Source organism: Dermochelys coriacea, chromosome 9 (genome assembly GCF_009764565.3).
Source record: "Dermochelys coriacea isolate rDerCor1 chromosome 9, rDerCor1.pri.v4, whole genome shotgun sequence".
Lineage (NCBI taxonomy): Eukaryota > Metazoa > Chordata > Testudines > Dermochelyidae > Dermochelys > Dermochelys coriacea.
This window is the reverse complement of record NC_050076.1, coordinates 6,218,404-6,239,343: the sequence shown is the minus strand read 5'-3', so window position 1 is coordinate 6,239,343 and position 20,940 is coordinate 6,218,404. Positions and strand designations below refer to the sequence as shown.

At 47.6% G+C, this 20,940-nt stretch overlaps 1 protein-coding gene across 2 annotated transcripts; it reads right to left on the bottom strand.

Moving 5' to 3' along the window:
• Positions 1–1,406: 1,406 nt before the first annotated feature.
• C9H2orf72 (chromosome 9 C2orf72 homolog) lies at positions 1,407–16,382 on the bottom strand. Of its 2 annotated transcripts, XM_043492550.1 has the most exons (4): positions 15,703–16,382; positions 8,322–8,435; positions 8,109–8,209; positions 5,186–5,317 (listed from the first exon to the last, which is right to left on the bottom strand). In XM_043492550.1, the coding sequence occupies exons 1-3, from the start codon at positions 16,310–16,312 to the stop codon at positions 8,139–8,141; spliced, it is 795 nt and encodes a 264-aa protein (XP_043348485.1). In that variant the 5' UTR covers positions 16,313–16,382; the 3' UTR covers positions 5,186–5,317; positions 8,109–8,138. The 2 variants fall into 2 exon arrangements, with proteins under 2 accessions (XP_038272534.1, XP_043348485.1); XM_038416606.2 differs by lacking the exon at positions 8,109–8,209 and having other exon boundaries at positions 1,407–5,317.
• Between the last annotated feature and the right edge of the window lie 4,558 nt (positions 16,383–20,940).

Sequence of the window (20,940 nt, the reverse complement as noted above, 5' to 3'; positions counted from 1 at the left end):
CTGCCTCAGCCCAGAGCCGCCTCCCTCACCCTGAATGCCTCATTTCTGGCCCCACCCTGGAGCCCACACCCACAGCTGGAGCCCTCACTCCCTCTCGCACCCCAACCCCCCAAGCCAACCTGGTGAAAATGAGCGAGTGTGGGGAGAGCAAGCAACGGGGGGGGGGGATGGAGTGAGTGGGGGTGGGACCTCAGGAGGGGTGGGGCTAGGGTCGGGGCAAGGGTGTTCAGTTTTGTATGGGTAGAAAGTTGGCACCCTACCAGGAGCCATGAAACGTGGAGGAGAAAAGGAACACTGAGCGAGCGTGTGATGTTAAGAATGGGAAAGCTTAGGCTGACCATCAGGGGAACTTCCTAAGGGCTTGTTTACCCCCAGCTCTTCACTGAAACAAGCTTTGCTGCTATAAGCACTCCTAGCAGAACAACTGTCCAGTCATGGCCCAAGCTGCATTGGGCTACGTGCTGTACAGACATAACAAAAAGATGGGTGCCGCCCTGAAGAGCCTACCCAGTGAGAGGTGCTCCCAGCTTCTCCCAGAAGTTGGGGCTGGGGAGGAAGGTGGGTTTTTTTTTTTACCACAAACCTGCAGGAATCACAGGGCAAGGCCAGGAGATACAGCAAGGAAGAGCCCTTAAGGTGGGTTTTCTCCCATCTTATCCAAGTTCACGAGCTGAGAAAAAAGGGAAACCTGCCCAGAAAAGCATCCAGTCCAGCTATCTGCCTCTTACAAAACGTTATCAAATCCCTCTCCACCACAGCCTAGCACTGTTTGCTGACACAACAGTGCAAGGTTCAAATGCCCCCTCTGTTTTTCATGTAGTGCCCTGGTTATCAGCACAGTGTTTAGACTTGTAGACTCACGCTCTGGGTCTAGTTTGGATAGATCTGACATTCAGGTCAGGAAACTTGGAGGAGAGGAAAGTTGGGCTAAACAGAAAATTGAAGTTTTACAAAGTTTGATCTGGAACAAAAAGTTCTGACCCTTCTCTAGCACCGTCAATTTCTGCAGATTCTGACCTAGTAGGAAAAGTGTTATATGCGGAGTGTCTCAGAACCCACTAAGTCAATATAGTTGAACGTGCTCAGCATCCTACACAATCAAACCCTGGCATTGGAATTATAATGGTCATGTCTGAAAAGGCAGCACAGTGGGCCCTCTTCTCAGTGAGCATCCCCAGGTATCAATTGTTCGGTCACTAATTAAAGCCCACCTGTGCACTGTGGATTGCCACCAAAGACAGGTTTCACTATTCCCTTCAGTGCTCAAAGGGTTATATATCGACTTCCATCTCCCCCAGCTTAGCTTAAATCAAATCAATTGAAAGTCAAAGTAAGCCACATATCCGTGGTATTGGGGGGGAACATTCTGGTAGACATCAATAAAACTTCAGAAGCAATCTACAATATAGGATTTAAATCTGTTTATTTATTTCTCAGATCAAGTATTTAAAGTAACAATGTCCCAAAATTAGTCCCCCAATTAAATAATACATAAAACATCTGCTTCACCTATAAAAGGCCAGTTAACCTGTTTAAAAATAAAAAAAAAAATCATCCAAGTCACTTTCCTTCTTGAAGATTAATGTCCAGTGGAAGATACATGGGGCCAGCTCCGCACCCGTTTACTTCCAGATAAATCTAGAATATTGAAGTTAATGGAATCAAAGTCACTAAACGTGTAAATCTGGAGCAGAATTTGGCCCCAAGTTCACATACATTGTGTTGGTCTCTACAGGGATATTTTAAATGGTTAATTCATCAGGCCGTAACAGATTACAAAGATTTGCATAACACTGTCACCATTGTTATGGGAGTAAACATTTAAATTAGTATACAGAGTTTGAATAAGTGACCTGCTCTTAATTTAGAGACGAACAAAGAGAGATGTAAATATATAAGAGTCAGGCCTGGTTTACATTACAGTTATGGTCGACCTAAGGCAGCTTACATCGACCTAATTATGTCAGCGTGTACACTAGAATGCTACTTCTGCCGAAGTGGCCGTCTACACCAACATAATTACTCTACGAGAGGCATAGCGCATATGTTGATGTAATTAGGGTGATGAAGTGTCTGTGTAGACACTGTTACTTACATTGCCTTTTGACTGTGAGTCCGTGCATGGCTGACAGCTCTGGCTGTCAGCGGGGCCAGGGGGGAGTGGGCACAGCTGTGAACCCCAGGACTACCAGGCTCCAGCTGTCAGTGTCTCACAATGCCCCACTTCAGTCGGTGGAAGCACTCCTGGTGAGGACGCGCACCACTGACAGAAGAAGCAAGTGTGGATGTGAACCACTGCTTTAATTACTGCAGCGGCTGGAGGTCAACTTAACATAAGTCAACTTAATATTGTAGTGTAGATATGCCCTCTATCTTCCTGCACAGCTCCCCAAATGAGCTCTGCTAGAAGATAGCGCATTAGCTAAGATTCACTTCTAGTAACTGAACTATCAGCTGTTTCCCACTCAGTGCTGAAATTCAGCATCACATATGCAGCCACCCACAATAAATGACTTTACTAAATCACATTATTGTATTTGTATTTTCAATTTGCTTGTAACCATGTTCCCTCAAAGCAAATTTAATGTACAGAATACCCCATGATCTGGAAGCAGGGTGGTGTTGGTCCCCTCTATATAGACTCATACATGCTGTGACATTACAGGAGGACCTCAGAGTTACAAAAACCTTGGGAATGGAGGTTGTTCGTAACTCTGAAATATCCGCAACTCTGAACAAAACGTTATGGTACTTTCAAAAGTTTACAACTGAGTATTGATTTAATACAGCTTTGAAACTTTACTACACAGAAGAAAAATGCTGCTTTTAACCATCTTAATTTAAATGAAACTAGCACAGAAAAAGTTTCTTTACCTCATCAAATCTTTTTTTTAAAACTTCCCCTTTATTTTTTTAGTAATTTACTTTTAACACAGTACTGTATTTGGGTTTTTATGTCTCTGCTGCTGCCTGATTGTGTAATTCTGGTTCCAAATGTGGTGTGCGGTTGACTGATCAGTTCGTAACTCTGAGGTTCTACTGTACTATCTGCCTTCTAGGTTCTGTCTAAAGCCTTGTCTACACAGGGAAGTTTTACACGGGTATAACTCCCGGCATGGACACACATACTAAAATAAAAATGGCTTTTTTCAGTTTAGCTTAAACCCCTTCCCAAGTGAGATAAGCTAAATTTAAATAAAAGGCACTCTCATACCAGAATAAGAGAGTCCACAGAGAGAGTTACACTGGGATTAAATTCTCACCTTAGGTTATACTCAACGAACACACAAGGCTTATGTCATGAGCCACAAAGACTCCCAGCAGCCAAGTTCTCAAGTGACCTGAATTACAACATAAAATTCCACCAAACACCACTGGAGGATCAGAGAAAATGTTTCCCCATTTACCCAGCTACTCTGTCACTCCCACTCCCCCTCACCCTGACACCTAATGCTCTTTTCCACTGCTCAGCAGCCACTGAATCACCACAGATGCAGCGAGCTGCTTTCATACAGCAGAAGCATCACTATAGCACCACTGGGAGACCCCAGAAGGGAAATCCATGAACATGCAGACTATAGTATGCTCTTATTCTCCCGTTGCCCTTTGCCCTTCTCTGGCACCTCCAAGGATCTCACAGCGCTTGTCAGAGATTAATGAGGCCTTGCAGCTCCTGTGTGAGGTACGTAAATATCAAAATCCCCATTTTACAGTTGAGGAAATTGAAGCACAGAGAAATTAGGTTATTTGTCCTTGGTCAGAGCTGGGTAAAGAACCCTGACTGCCCACCCCCTACTCTACACAATAGAAAATGATTGCCTAAGGCACACTGCTCTCAGGAGGAACATGATCAATTTTCAGCAGATCAGGAGGTGGACTGGCTAGGATTACACAGTGCTCACTTATTAGCTGCTTCTCTGCCAACCAAAGAACAAAGGAAGACAAAACGATTGTAGATGGGCTGACCCAAATAAAAGAGCATCCCAGCAAGCCTGGAGGACAATGAGATGGGACATAATTGAGGAGACACAGTCCTGCCAAAAGCCTGATCCAGATGAAAACTTGTAACAGAGAGCAAGGAAAACCAAGCCAAACTCAAACGTATTTTATGTTTTAGCTGGACATACCCAGTGTCCCATTAATATCCCATGTAAATAAAAGCCTAATTAAAACAACTGATTGCCAGACAGGTTAAAAAAATACCTTTGAAAACTATTAAATATATAGATTGTATTTCCTAAAAACAACATATTAAGTCACATCTTTAAGAGAGATGAATGTATGGGGTGGTCTTCGGGGCCTGAAAGCCATGTAGTTCTTGGCACCCCACTGTTAAGGAATTGGAGGGTGGGGTGGCTGGACATCTGTCCCCCCCCATGAGAATTTGGAAATGCTATAAGCACTGTCAGTTGCTCTGCCCCCAGAGCAACCTGTAAATCGCTCACTTAGCACCAGGATTAGCCGTATAGAATGAACTGCTCTCTCAGACCATGCTCCTATCGACGTGATCATCGGTGACTTCTGCATTGTGCACGTGAGTTGTACGGCATGACAGTAGCAATTGCCTTTCTTCACATTAGATTATTGCATTTAATCCTCTTCAACTCGCCAGTATGTCCCAAGGCCTGTACATGGAGATGAGCCATCCCACCGTGACCTCCCTGCAGCTCTATCCCCCTCCCTCCCACCCCACTTGCCTGTTGTTTCCTAACAGGGAGGCAAACAGAAAATGGAAGTTCTATTGAGGCCATTATGTGGAGCTTTAGAACAGCAATAAAGCATGAGGGCAAGGCAGAAGATTGGTCCCATCAGCAAAAAAACCCTGAAGGCCTCTTGGAGAGGAATTTCATTGTTCAAATGAGCAACCCTCTCTTTTAGCAGCTGAGTGTAGGAATCCCAGGTATAAAATGTGCTGTCACACCCCCCCACCCCTAGTGAAATGCATCCAACGGGATTTCTTAAAGGCCCACAGTCCATTTTAGATCCACAAATTAACTCTACCGAGTAGTAGAACATGACCCTCCTCCGAGTTTTGCTGCAGCAATGGCGGGGTGGGAGCAGGAAGGGTATCTGGTTCGGACACAGAAGGTAGCAGCTTTTCCCAAGAGCTGCGTGATGGCTTCCATGTCCCCTTTCCAGGAGATCAGCTGGGTGAACTCAGCCCGGCATCCTCATGCTATAAGAGGACATCAGCAAGGGTGGTTCCTGGACACCATCCAGGAGCTTTAAGCACCTGTGCCTCTGCCTGCTTCTTCACACTTTCCATTAAGCGACATGCCTGTCAGAGCCACTCCCTCCTCGGGGTCCTGCAGGCCACCTACAAGGAGCAGGGAAAGGGAGACACACCAAGGTCACTAAGGAAGATGCACACAGGGGTCCCAGTTTTCAGCACTCTCATTTTATGCAAATTGTGACTCACATTTTTAATTAAGGATCAAGGTTTAAGCAATAAATTAACCATAAATTGGAGGCTTGTCATAATCGGCTCCAATTTTGGGCATTCTGGCAGCGTATAGGATTTTAAACTAACACCAGAAGGTGACTCACTTCGCCCGCTTGTGAGTAAGGAGTTCTGGGTCCCACTCCTGGAATCTGATCCACACAGACAACCCCTATTCCCATGTGGTGCCTCATCATCTTCCATCCATCTGCCTGAAACCGATTGCAGGATCAGGGCTTGAAGGTTTATTGGACTGGCTTTTCTTGCCACCACAATTTTCAATGGAGAAAATGCCCTTTCTGTACCAAATATTAATGTTTCACAAACTGGGCATTTCAGTGCTTCACCCACGTAGGCTCCCATTTAATCTGAAGCCCCCAGTTGCACCATTGTCACCTAACCAATTATTATAACAAGAGGGTTCTCCACGTGGGGTGTCCTCCTCACCATTGGTCATGGATCAGTTTGGAAATTAGCAAAAAGATACATTGATTATGAATAAAGGTATTATTCAGGACTCCTCCTGAAGGAGTCTGTAGCCTCTGGCCAATGGTGCCCCTGCAGAAAAGGGATCATTGATGGGAAATGCAAGAATTGTGGGAACAGGATTTGAACCTGCATTTCCAAAGACTCTCAAGAGTGATTCTGGAGTAGGGCTCTAAGTCATTATTTAGAAACAGGGTTAAGTTCTGTGTCCGGCCTTGTCTATACTAGACAGTGGCATAGTTATACCAGCAAGCCTTCCTAGTGGAGATGCAACTTATACCAGCAAAAGAGTTCTTTGGCTGGTATAGCTTACACCAGTTCGGTGAACGAAATAAATAATCTATACCAGCGAAAGGACCCCTTTGGCAGTGTAACTGCATCTACACTAGAGCATAAGCTTTCGTGAGCTACAGCTCACTTCATCGGATGCTGAGCTGTAGCTCACGAAAGCTTATGCTCTAATAAATTTGTTAGTCTCTAAGGTGCCACAAGTACTCCTTTTCTTTTTGCGAATACAGACTAACACGGCTGCTACTCTGAAACCTGCATCTACACTGGGGCTTTTGCTAAAACAGTTATGTCAGTTAGAGGTGTGAATTTTTTTACACTCTTAAATGACATCACTTTGCCAGCAAAACTTAAGTGTAGACCAAGGACATGGCTACACTTGCAGATGTAGAGCGCTGGGAGTGAAACCAGCCCTCAGAAAGCGCAGTAGTGAAAGTGCTGCGGCTTGTTCACACTGTCAGATTCAAGCGCACTGGCATGGCCACATTAGCAGCTCTTGCAATGCCACAAAGAGCAGTGCATTGTGGTAGCTATCCCAGTATGCAAGTGGCTGCAACGTGCTTTTCAAAGGAGGGGGTTGGGTGGAGTGTGACAGGGAGTGTGTTGTGTTTATGTGGGGGGAAAGAGAGTGAGGTTTGGGAGGGGCAGAGAGCATGTCAGCATGCTGTCTTGTAAGATCAGACAGCAGCAGACCCCCCTCCTGTCTACCTCTCTCTCACACACCTTCAACAGCAGCATCCCAACTAATGGCTTGCTTTGTCCCAGAGCAGATAAGCATGCTGGCTGTCAGAAACGGAGCTTTGAAAGGACATATCCGCATTCCTACAGCCAATTCCAAACAATGACAATAGTGGCCACTTGGCTTAAGGAGATTATGGGACGTTTCCGGAGGCTGATCAAAGTGCAGTAATGCAACATCTTGTTCGCACTGAAGCTGGCGCGTTTCAGCCAAGGCACAGCAAGCATTATGCTTCTTGTGGAGGTGGATTACCAGGAGCGCTCCAGTCTGCAGAGTCCAGGCACTCTACCTGCCTTGCCAGTGTGGACGGGTCATGAGTTAGGGTGCCTGAGGCTGCTTTAATGCACTCTAACTTGCAAGTGTAGCCAAACCCAAAGTTTCAGTGACACCCATAGAAGTCCACTGACTTTCAGTGACACTGCATGTGTAAATAGAGAGAGAACTGGGCCCACTGTGTTTTTATTGGACCAGATAAAACACCTAAAAGATGCTGGCAAAGCACCTACCAACACAGGGTCCTCTGCTACTGCAATAAAGACAAGGGATGGGAGAGGTAATGAGCAGGGCGAGAGAGAACTGGAACATTCATGGTGGTGAGATGGTGGGAGACTGAAGAAAGCGGGTGGTCAGAACAGTGGGGGATGTGAGTTTAGAAGACCGGGAGAGTACAGATGCACATATAGCAGGGGCTGCCTGCCTTGGTGCGGTGCACGTAGCTGCCAGACAGCGCTTTGAAGATACTAATTGCTGCGGCCCAGTTAGTGATTGGTAGTTCAGACATTTTCTGACAAATCCACTGCCACATTACAACCAACACTGCGCGCAGGCCACTGCAACCACTGCAGTGAGCACAGGCAGATAGAGGGACCCAGCAATGTGCTCATAAAATATCCCGGCAAGACAACACTAAGAGAAACATCCCAGCCAGCATGCTTCAGGGATTGTCTCTCAGCATTTGGATGTTGTGGGGATGGCTGTGCCTATGGTATTATATGTGCTGCCACCAGAGCCAGAGGATAGATTCCAGGGGCATTTAGTACTGATGCATCAGCCGGTATATACGGAGATGATGTTCTCCCTAAGGAAGCCAGCCAACATTAGGCTTGGGAATCTGAGCCTGCTGGGGTTTCACTAGAAAAGGACCATAGGCCAGACCTTGTGGCTTAGTGGGAGCACTCGGCATCATCATAGGGGAGATTCAGGTTCCAAGTCTTCTCCCGATCGACCATTCCTTACACTGGAAAGATCTGGGAATGCTGCCGGGGAAAAAAAACACGGTTGCCACACATCATAAGATACATCTGTCATGCTAGGAGCCCACTGCTGGACGTGTGGTGAACACAAGCACCTCCAGGACGCTGAGCATACCCTCATGAAGGTTGTTGGCAGCTTTAGCCGAATGGCCTCTTCTCTGGCTCCTCCTGCCCCAGGGGACACACTGCAGGAGGGAGGGGAATCTCCGCTTCTCTCTCTCCTCCCCACCTTGGAAATAAAAGAGCACGGGGAGTTCAGAATGTTATCAGCAAGAGACAGGGCTTTCTCAAGTCCGTGCTGGCAATAGGGGGACCTGGCTTATTCTGAGTCATGTACAGTATGGCTGTTCCCTGCTGGCAGACAGAGGTACCCCACGCTCCTCAACCTTGGTGTGTTGGAAATTTGGGCCTCTATATAGAATTCACCATGTGAAATCATTAAACGGTACCCAGCAATCCATTTCTCCCCTGGTGAAAATTCTTACCTAGTCTGGACACATTCAGAATAAGGACTAACTATCTGTCCACGCTTTCCTGCTGCCAAGAATTTCCTTAATGATTTTCACTAACTGTTGGGTTTGGATGGGTTTTGTGTTTGCTTCAATGAGAGGACGGTCGGCAGCCTCAGGCGGCACAGCAAGGAAGCTGGCACAGATTTGCTCGTGAACACACAAAGCAGCTGTGAGAACTAAAAGAGAAATGAAGAGAGAAGGCAGGCAGAAACCTCACAGCCTTCATCTGGGCCTCAGTCCCAGACACTTGTATTATTGCTCCCTATTGACTGACTAGTTCTCCTCTCCCAGGGAGACCTGCTGGAAATAGAGATATTTGGATTGTACTTAACAATGCCGTAGAATCTGCACAAGGAAAAGAACATTGCAGCGCAAGGTGAGTTACTATTAGGTCTTGAGCCATTACTGTAAAATACTAGGGGTAGCTGCGTTGGTCTGTATCAGCAAAAACAACAAGGAGTCCTTGTGGGACCTTAGAGACTAACAAATTTATTTGAGCATAAGCTTCGTGGGCTAATTCACAGGAGTCAAGACTGTTGGGGGGTTGTCTGTAAGCGAGAGTGAGGGATCGTCCTTCAGGATAGGTTGTAGCTCCTTGATGATGCACTGGAGAGGTTTTAGTTGGGAGCTGTAGGTGATGGCTAGTGCCATTCTGTTACTTTCTTTGTTGGGCCTGTCCTGTAGTAGGTGTCTTCTGGGTATCAGAGCCCCTTCTTGTCAACTGTTGGAAATGGCCTCGTTAGCACTGACCCCCCACCTGGTAAGGCAAGGCCCATCTTTTCGTGTGCTGTATATTTATACCTGCCTACTGTATTTTCCACTCCATGCATATCTGATGAAGTGGGTTATAGCCCACAAAAGCTTATGCCCAAATAAATTTGTTAGTCTCAAAGGTGCCACAAGGACTTCTCATTGTTTTTGTAAAATACTAGGATAATAGACAAGGGTAATTTTATTCCACACGGCCTCACGTGACAAGCAGCTTATTGCAGCAGTCGAGTATCCCCAAATCCTAGGATATGCAATATCTCATCCACCAATCAAACCTTATCTCCTAGAAATATAAGTTATCAGCCGCTTAGCAGTGACTCTCCTTACTAAGGCAATCAATCTTATGCAACGTTAAGCTGCACAAAGTGATCAATATTTCCTCTTGACCAACAAAACAAATCCCCCAATAAAATAATTTTTACACGATTGTTCCCCCCTTTTAGTCCCTAGTGACCATGGATGAATGTCATGCTCAGGGAAAATAGGTTAGCACACTAGCATTTCTCCTCTTAGCGCTTGGGTGCCCGATCTAGTTAAGGCCATAAGTGTAAGTGGATATCCATTGTCTCCATCCACATCTGGCTGGGTCTGCACTTAAAACTGTTACCAATGTTGTTGCATTGGTCGGGGTGTGACCAACACACCTACGCCAACAAAACCACCAGTGCAGAGTGCTTCTGTCAGCATAGCTAATGTCAGGTTGTTGGGGAAGGGGATTTTTTTTGGGGGGGAGGGGGGTTTTCCTACATCAGCAGGAACATAAGAACACCCATACTGGGTCTGACCAATGGTCCACCTATCCCAGTATCTTGTCATCCAACAGTGGCCAATGCCAGATGCTTCAGAGGGAATGAACAGAACAGGGCAATTATCGAGTGATCAAGAAAACTCCTTCTATCAGCATATGCTACATCTACACTAGGGGGCCGTGCTGACATAAGTTACATCTGCACTACAGACCCTAAGTTCAAGAGTGGTGTGGGACCAGAACAACAAAGGCGTGCTGAAGTTCAGGTCAGCACTGTGAGGAGCTGGGTGGTGACATGGCTCGAATAGCAGAGAGCTGCAGAGCAAAACTGAGATGAAAGGGGAAAGGCAAAGGCTTGTCGACACAGAAAAGTTGTACTAGTAATACCAATATAGTTACACTCTTGCATAAGAGTGGCTTTTTTCAGTGTAGCTTACACCTCTTCCCCAGTGACAAACCAAACCAAGAATAAAGCACACTTAGTCCAGAATAAGCATCCCCCCGCCCATACTGGGAGTTATACCAGGATAACTCCAGCAGTTTAAAGTCACACCTTATTTATAACAGTAACTTTCCCAGATAGACATGGCACGCCCTCATAACACTGCAACAGGCTCAAATCACTGCTGTTCATCCCTCGCACAAGTTTAAAAATACTATTCCCCAGTGCATTAGTGGTGAAAGCAATTAAGGCCAACCCCTGAAGTCCTGACTCCTGTGAATTCTCCTCATGCACACGAGTAAGTTCACTAGGGCTTCTAGCATGGGTATGGGTTGTTATCACATGCACCAGTTTAAAACTACCATCCCCCCAGGCCAACTACAGTGACAAGCATCCTCCTGACACCTAAAACGTGAGCGTATGGGGCCCTAAGCAAACAGGCCTTCTGAAGCACCCACTGAAGGCTCCTAGAGATGCTGCTCTCTTCTTTGCTACCTGCCAGGTTATTCCCACCACCGCCAGAATTAAGAGCAAGAGGGGGGGTCTATCGATATTTGTGAGAATCCACAAGCACCAGTTTCCCTAGCATCAAAGCAAAGCTGCTAAGGCAACATGGTAACGCGCAGACGGATATGTTTTTCCATCCCTGCTGCTGTTCTAGTGGGATGTTGGGACCAAAAGGATCCAGATGTAGCTCACGAAAGCTTATGCTCAAATAAATTTATTAGTCTCTAAGGTGCCACAAGTACTCTTTTTCTTTTTGCGAATACAGACTAACACGGCTGCTACTCTGAAACCTGTCATCTGGATAGAGACAGGCCCAAGTCGCGAATTTCAGATCCGGCTCCAAATCTCACTGCTGGATCTCTATTACACCCCAGGTTCCTGGCCTGTGGGATCCAACATCCCAGTCTGGGTACAAACCTAACAGAGGTTTCACCTGCAACTGTGTGAGACCAGTTATGTGGAGCGACCGGGGCAAAGGGGAACATAGGGATGAGGGTCAGGCCCCTTTTGACAGAAGACACACGACGTCAGCCCAATATGGTTCAGTGGCGCGCAGAAGGGGAGCAGACAGGCCAGTTGTCCCAAGGCTTACGGGGGCAGAGGTCCCGTGTCAGCGAGCTGGGTCTGAGCTGTTGTGCCTATAGCTAATGAAAGAGCCAGCACGGGGGGGGAAGGCCCGGCGGCTCCACCAGCGGGAGAAAAACTGAAGACAAGACCAGGAGGGCAAACAACAGGAAAATGAGGAGAAGGCAAGAAATAACATCATGGAGCAGAGATCTGAGGTGTGGGCAGGAAACACCCAGGAACAGGGATGTCACTGAGTCAGTGTCTCCTCCTGTATGCACTGAAGTGGGGGACAGGGGGGTGAAAGGCAAACACCACACAACCCAACCCCAAACCCTGCAAATGTCTCCCTTGCCCCATGGCACTAGCCATGCAGCTGGCTCCTGACCCAGGGAAGATGAGAGGCCTTGTCCTGAAACTCAGCAAGGGAGCTTTTCTGCCCCTCTGCCCCACCTCTACAGGTTTCTCCATGGGAAGGAGCCAACTGGGCCAAAGGGAAAAATAAAAGCACTAAGGGCAAGGGGAGGGTGAAGAGGGGTGTCCTCTGAGAGGGGACTACTGGGGCTGCCGCCTCTGGGGAGCCTATGAATCCTGGCTGAGAGCCTATGGATCTAGAGAGGGTCTGAGGAAAATGCATTTGAGGACAGCTGCAGGCAGAGACGCTGGAACAGTTAGTATAGCGGGGGTGCTGAGAGCCATTGAACCAAACTGTAAACCCTGGATATGATGGAAGCCACTTCAAGCTGGGGGGTCCAACAGCACTCCTAGTTACAGCACCTATGGCTGGAGGGACCCCTTAGGGCAAGAGGGGCAGGGAGGAGCCTTTGGATGGGATCCAAGCATGTGGGGAAAGCCGTGAAAGTGAGGGGGGAAAAGAGAGAAAACAGGACAGACTGAGACAACTACTTTCAAAAAGGGACATGAGCTGCAGGGGTGCGGAGGCAGGGTTGAACCGCCATTTGTTTGCACATAAATATGCAGATGAGCTACTAGTATACCTACACCGGTTAGGGGTATGATAATCTAACAAAGTGTTTATACCAGTATCGCCCCTAATAGGGACGTAGTTATAGGTGTAAAGCTTATTCTCCTCACAGGCATAAACTATACCGGTATCTTTATACTCATGTAAACGTGGCTACATGTACACTACAGACTTCGGCCAGCATAGCTACATTGGTCAAGGGTGTGATAAGACATCATTTGTGACCGATGCAGCTGTGCAGGCAAAAGCCCCTAGAGTAGATGCAGTTATATTGGCAACACCATGCTTCTGAGCATGCTGCTTGTTCTGCTCCAGGAGAACCAGAGTGTGAGCAGCTGGAATACGCTGTACCAGGAAAAGCACAGTTACGCCATGTGAGACACAGGGGCAGAGAGAGTTAATTAACTCGCAGACTGACATAACCCATGGCCCGAACTTTAAAGTCTTGTTAGGAAGATATGTAAATAAACAGAGCTTTGAAATGCAAGCCTGCATTGACAGGTTTCAGAGTAGCAGCCCTGTTAGTCTGTATTCGCAAAAAGAAAAGGAGGACTTGTGGCACCTTAGAGACTAACAAATTTATTTGAGCATAAGCTTTCGTGAGCCACAGCTCACTTCATCAGATGCATTCAATGGAAAATACAGTGGGGAGATTTATATACACAGAGAACATGAAACAATGGATATTACCATATACAGTGTAACCAGAGTGATCACTTAAGGTGACAGGTTTCAGAGTAGCAGCCATGTTAGTCTATATTCGCAAAAAAAAAAAAAAAAAAAAAAAGGAGTACTTGTGGCATCATCCGATGAAGTGAGCTGTAGCTCACGAAAGCTTATGCTCAAATAAATTTGTTAGTCTCTAAGGTGCCACAAGTACTCCTTTTCTTTTCACTTAAGGTGAGTTATTACCAGCAGGAGGGAGCGGGGAGGGGTTAGGCTGCATTGTTAGAGATAGAAGGGTAGGTGTTTGCTCAGGTCTTGTGAGGTAAGCAAACAAATCTTGTCTATTATTATGGCTTTGATTCAAAGATCAAAAAAGTATATTAACATTTAGGAAAACACTTGTGTGAAATAGTGTTATTGTCTATATGTCTCTTTGAAGTTTGGGGTAATCTGTATCTGAACTGTTTAATGGATAAATTACTCTATGCTAATTGCCATGATGTTTGGGAGACAAAGTTAAGCCTGTTGTTTTCTCAGGCCAAGAGGTTGCTGGAAATATATAAAAACCCTGGGACACAATCCTTCTTCAGCTCGGATCTGCTTTGGGTTTCAAGAAGGGGAAACCCTAAGCCATAAGAATTGAGATCCCCAGTCATTGACTGGAGTCACCCTGAATATGGACATTGGACTATAACCTATGGACTATTTCTAAAAGAACTTTTGGCAACTAAATACTCACCATCTCTGCTATGCATCTGGACCTCAAGAAACTGAACTCAAGTCTGTATGTATATTGATCTTTCAACCAACTCTCTCTCTCTCTTTTCTTTTTTAATAAATTTTAGTTCAGTTAATAAGAATTTGCTATAAGCGCATATTTTGGGTAAGATCTAAGTTTTCATTTGATCTGGGTCTGGGGCTTGGTCCTTTGGCATCAGGAGAACTTTTATTCTTTTACTGGGGTATCAGTTTTCATACTGAGTCATGCCCATAAGGAGTGGTGCTAGTGGCAATACTGGGAAACTGGAGCATCTAAGGAAATTGCTTGTTGAGACTTATGATTAGCCAGTGGGGTAAAACCAAAGTCTTCTCTGTTTGGTGGTTTTGGCGTGCCTTAATAATAAAGGACACCCAGCTTTGGGCAGTAACTGCACTGCTCTAAGCAATTTGTCCTGAACTGATACTCTCAGTTGTGTCCCACCAAAAGCAGCATCGTTACACACCAGTATAAACCGCATCTACAATAAAAGCGCCCTGCTGGTATAACATAGCAATACACCTATACTGGTAAGGCTCCCATTGTAGACATGACCTGCATACACACTTGTACCTCTTTAATTATACCGGTATAGTAAACCCAGTACAACTTGTGCCAAGCCCCAAGATAGTGTTGCTGAGACAGAAATGGGTTCAAGACCATGGCACCAATCAGCTGTAACCAGTGGTGTTCCTTACAGCTATGAATTATTATAATACATTTATACCTGCCGTCCAGTCTTGTGCCGTGATCCCATCAGACCTAATGAACTGAGCAGTCAGGATGGGTCAGTCCCGGGCTGGGAAACCCACAGGGGCACCTGGGACTATGCAGGTGGCACTGTTTCTTCTGAACCCATGCCCCAGCAAGGAAATCTGTGCTACTGGTGTGGGATCATTGCCATTCCCAGGGCCTTCACTGAAGGAGCGTGGGGGAGGGGGGTTGGCTCTGGAGCGCTTGCCCATCCCAACTCAGGGAACCACGTTCCCCTTGCAAATCCCAGGGCCTTTTGATTCCACTACCCCACCCAGGCACGGCTGAGTGTCCAGCCAGAGCCAGCGCCTTCCAGCCCCAGCTGCCTGCCCCCTTGAGTCATTTGTAAGAGCCTCTGGGCTGAGAGCTGGCGGGGACAGGCAGGGTCAGAGCTCCTGGATGCCAGCCGGCGCTGACACAGACAGGGGCAGCAGCTCAGCTAGCCAGGAGGTGCAATGGCAACCAGAAGCAAGAACAGGAGGACCTGGGGCGCCTTAGAGACTAACCTTGTGTGTGATAAATCTCTCCTCTGTTTTTTCCACCAAATGCATCCGATGAAGTGAGCTGTAGCTCACGAAAGCTTATGCTCTAATAAATTTGTTAGTCTCTAAGGTGCCACAAGTCCTCCTTTCCTTTTTGCGAATACAGACTAGCACGGCTGCTCCTCTGAAATTTATCTGAGCATCAGCTTTCGTGAGCCCTTCATCGGAAGCAAGAAAGAAACCGACGCCCCCGGCCCGATCTCTCCCCGCTCCCGCCAGGCCCCGGCCCCCGCGCACCCCTCCCCGTACCTGCTCGGTGCTGCAGGGCCGCTCGCAGGGCTCGGCAGGCGGCTCTCCGGACCTCCAGCGTCCCGCCCAGGCGGCCGGGGCTGTAGGCGGCCGCTTGCACCGTGTCCTGCAGCCCGGCCCCGCGCCGCCGCCCTCCCTGGAAGACCTCGCGGAGCAGCGTCTCCAGCAGCTGCTGCGCCGCCTCCTGGCCGGGGCCGGGCGGCACGATCACCCCCACCAGGGCGGCGGGCGGGCCCCGGGGCAGGCGGCTCCGCAGGTCCCGCGCGATCTCCCGCAGCCGGGCCCGGGCCCGCCGCGGCTGCAGGGAGCCGGCCCAGCACAGCAGGAAGATGAGCGGGGAGCGGATCTCCCGGCCGGCCGCGCCGCCAGGGCCGAGGCACACCCGGACCTGGGGAGCCGGCTTCCCCCGGGGCGGCTCCCCGCTGCCCGCCGCGGGCCCGGGCTGCTCCCCGAAGAGCTCCTGGGCAAAAGCCCCCAGCAGCGCCCGGGTCTCCCCCCCTTCCTGCACCTCCCCGACCAGCAGCACCTCTCGCTTCCCCCCGATCAGCTCCACCAGGGCCTGGAGCTCCTGCAGCGCCTGCTCCCCGCGGCCCGGGGGCTCCCCCTCCATGGCCCTCCGGGCGCTCCCCGTCTCCCTCTGCAGCGCCGCCGCGGGGCCGGGGTTCAGCGCCTTCCCTGCCCCGCCCCGGGATCCCGGCACAGCCCGCCCCTCGCCGCTTCAGGCTTCTTCCCCCTCGGCTCCTGCTCCTAGCGCCACGTGGGGGGCGGGGACACAGGGGCCTAGAACGTCCATGACCCCCCCCCCGCTTGTGGGGGCAAAAGATTCCCCCCCCCCCGCGCCAGCCCAAGGCTTCTAGGATAAGCTGGAACCAAGGGGCGCTGCCGGGGGTCAGGCCTGCCCTGGTTGTAGTCTTCCCATTGCAGCAACAGCCACACCAGGGTAAAAGAAAAATCCAGAGAATAAGAGATGCCGCTGGGGGGGCTGAGTTATAGTCCATCTAGCCCCCTCTGCTGTCTCCAGTAATGGCCAGTACCAGAGCTTCAGGGGGAGTGTGCAGAACTGGGTAGTTAGCGGAATTCCCCCCCCCTCCTCCTCCCGGCAGAGGTTTAGGAGGGTCACTCTGAGCATGGTCACTCCCTTGGCTAACCTTCCACTCCTCAATTAATTTATCTCATTCTGTTTTTAACCCAGTTGTACTTTTGGCAATCACACCATCCCCTGGCGAGGAGTTCCATAGGTTAATTGTGCACAGCGTGAAAAAGAGTGGAAGAAAAATTCTGCTTTGGGAATCAGAAGCCAGCTGACAATAGAGAAAAGTTCTCTTGCTCTGGAATCGTGAGTCCCTCAGACACTGGAAGGAGGGAGAGAGAATGAGAAATGAACAGCACAACTAACGGCACACAGTATATCAACCCTCTTCCTGCTGTGAATCCTGCCCTGATAACCGAGCGACCCCCAGGGTTTGTTAGTATTATTATAGTAAAGCTGCTAGAAGCTTCAGTCACAGATCAGGACCCCATTGTACCAGGCGCTGTACCAACTCAGAAAGCAAAGATAGTCCCTGCCCCAAGGAGCCTGCAATCAAGTATAAAGGATGGATTCAGGCAAATGGGGCAACAGAAGGAGATAGGCAGTGGTCACAACACACCAGCAGCCTAACTGCTGTCAAAAAATTTTTGTAGGCCTCCTGGCCTCACAGCAAAGGGGAGTTCTGAGGGATTTGAAGGTGGTGTGCGACTGATACAACCTGACAAGGTGCAGGAGAAAGACTCCTGGGTGTGGGTGTGATGGGACTGGAGGGCAAAGAGGTACATCCTGACAGAAGAAAGGCGAAGTGCATTAGTTCATCCAGTTGGTACTGTAATATATAGTACACATATATAGTCCGTACCACAACCTTTGTTTGAAAGGAATTAAGATTGGGTGAGGGGGACGTTCTCCTAGCCAAAAGCCTTAAAAGCAATGACTTGCCAAGTTACAGGAGACCTAACTGTCCTGTACCACCCACACAGCTTAGGTCCACAAACACTGACAGACTATGTAGCCTCCTCACAAGGCATTTCCAACAGTACCATAAACACACAACACATTAATCCCCCTTCTGCAGAATGCAAACCCTTACTCAGGGTCAGCAGCATTAGCAAATGTTCAGTACTAACTCAGGTGCACACACTAAGCATGGGGGGGGGGGAAGAGGGAGAAGCACCACATTTAAGTGAAGGTTTTGTGTTACCAAATATAAAGCCCCAGTTGTGAACAGTGAAAGAACTGTAATGGAATTTGGCTGTGATGGTTGCAGGGACATGCTCACTCTAATCACTAAGCATACAAAGAAGCCCTATTCACATGAATGGGCATCAAGTGACACACAGCCAGGGTAGAACATACCCTGAAGTTTGCAAAATGGACAAATGTGTGTCAGCTAGGCTGAGAAGTTGCATGGATCAGCATCACAGCTGATGGGATTCTCATGCTGCTTTTCCTTGATAAACAGGGCCACTCACAGTCCAAAGACAGCCCCGAGCCCCGGCAGAAGGTGCAGTGCGAATCATTTACAGGGCTTCCAGCTAATGGGAGTTATTGTGACACCCAGCACTGTATGTTTAATGAGCCACATCTGATTTGCAAAGAATTTGGAATCTATTTAGCCACCAGTGGCTGTGTGCAGTCCTCTTTAACATTAAAGGGACAGGAAATAATGGGAGGGTGGAGCATTTACTTTCACTCCACAGTGATAGTCCAGCCAGACACAGACAAACTAAGAGGATGAGTCAGGACAGGAGTGCTCAAGCTGGGGATGAAGGTCCCAACCACCCTGCCGTTCCCTGTTGCTAAATGGGAAAATGGGGCGGAGGATGTCCCAGTATAGACAAGGAAGTCATGCTAGGGAAGAGGTTGAGAACCATTCAGTTAGGGGACTAGGTTACATTCTCTCCCTATCAATGACTAGTGCCAGGAAGCCCACAGCGAGTGTGGTTTCATGATGTGGCTAACTGGACGGGATGTGGTGTCACCCTTCTCTAGGCTGCGTGAAGACAGCAAAACACGGAGAAAGATCGCTGGCCAATGACTCCCCTGGGTTATGTTCACTGTGATGTGACTTTATGGTGCTTTGCACTCTGAGAATAATAAAAAAAATACATACATTCCTAACACCAGGCTGGCAAAGTCCCAAACTTTATAAGGTACTGTTCCACGTCAAAGGCCTGTCCAAGATGTGAAAGAATCAGTGGTTTAAACATTAGGCATGAAAGCTCTCAGGTCACAGGAATCACCAGTTTAGGGATCTGGCAATGACATCACCCCTTCCTTCCTCCAATGGAGTTCCATGACATTTACAACAAAAGAAGGGCTGTAACATTTATGGCTGCTTGTGCACCCTGACCAGCACTATGTCAGTTTGCAAGCATGCTGACTGTAGTGTCCCTGCTAAAACAAGGGTTGTGAGCTGTGACAGGTTGGATCACAGAAACCCCCTTGGAAACTACCACCTGATGTGCCTAGACTACCTCTAAGCCTGTTTTCCATGCCAGCTTGGGACTTCAGTTCCTTGTCTGGTTTAAGCCAGATATGCTTGCCTGCTACAAACACAGACCCAAGTCTGAACCATGTCCCCCACAAACTGCAGACTTAACTGAAGACAGCTTAAGAAGTGTTCCTGTCTCTAGCACTCAGATACCCAACTCCCAGTGGGGTCCAAATCCCAAACAAATTCATTTTACCCTGTATAAAGCTTATACAGGGTAAACTCATAAATTGTTCACCCTCTAGAACGCTGATAGAGATACACAGCTGTTTGCCCCACCCCCAGTATTAATACATACTCTGGGTTATTTAGTAAAAAGTGATTTTATTAAATACAAAAAGTAGGATTTAAGTGGTTCCAAATAATAACAGACAGAACAAGTAAATTACCAAGCAAAATAAAATAAAACACACAAGTCTAAGCCCAATACAGTAAGACAGTGATTACAGATGAAATCTCACCCTCAGAGATGTTCCAATAAGCTTCTTTTACAAATTAGCCTCCTTCTAGTCTGGGTCCAGAAATCACTCACAGCCCTGGAGTTACTGTCCTTGTTCCAGTTTCTTTTACATATCCTTTGGGGATGGAGAGGCTACCTCTTGAGCCAGCTGAAGACAAAATGGAGGGTTTTCCCAGGAGCTTATATAGTTTCTCTCTTGTGGGTAGAAACCCCTCTCTCCCCGGTGTAGAATCCAGCTACAAAATGGAGTTTTGGAGTCACTTGGGCAAGTCACATGTCCATGCATGACTCCATTTTCTGCAGGATGTTCCCAGGAAAGCTCAGATGTGGATTGGTACCTATCAAAGTCCATTGTTAACCAAGTACTCCCAATTACTTGAATAACCCCTTCACACAATGTTGACCACCTCTGCCTTAGGTGTTTTCTACAGGAAACACTTTAAATACAAGCATAGAGCCAATGCTCATAACTTCAGATATAAAAATCATACATGCATACGAATAGGATGAATACATGCAGAAAAACATAACCTTTGCAGAGATATGTTAAATGGCATATCTAGCATAAAACATATTCCAGTTATGTCCTATTTACACTCATAAGCATATTTCTATAAAGCATTATGGGGTGCAACATCAAATGAGTACTTTGCACCATCACAACCCAGCTCCACGCATACTTTCTTCCACAGGGGCTTGACCCCTGAGTTAGACCAGAAAGAGCTGGCTTAGCCCAGGTGAGTCATAGGCAAGTGACTGGTGAAAGTAACTTAATAATTGACAAGCACTGATAAAGAGGGGAGAATCTTAACTAGGGATCACATTCTGCTGTCATAAGACCATATGTTGACCTACTTCATTGACAGCAGGGTAACCCACTTCTAAAAAGAATGGGCCATGTACTAAAGCTATAAAATCAGATACAATCTAATAGACAGGAATGGCCTTTAGTTAGAGTTTGTGTAAGGATTTGTTTTCATTTATTTCAAGTCTTGCCAATCACCCTTTATCTAATCTGGTGTAGATACAGTACATTCTGTATCTAATACTATAGACTTTTAAAACAAAAGGGACCGATCATAGGGAACAGCCACATAGCTGGTGCCCCCTGGATTTCACTTCTTATTGCTAGATTCTAGGAACTCCATACCCAATACCTAATTTATTATAGTTTTCCTTTGGCTGAAGCAGATAATGGGGCGGGAAGGAGATCGACTCTATTTAGGGATGAAGCTGGGGGAAATGTATTCT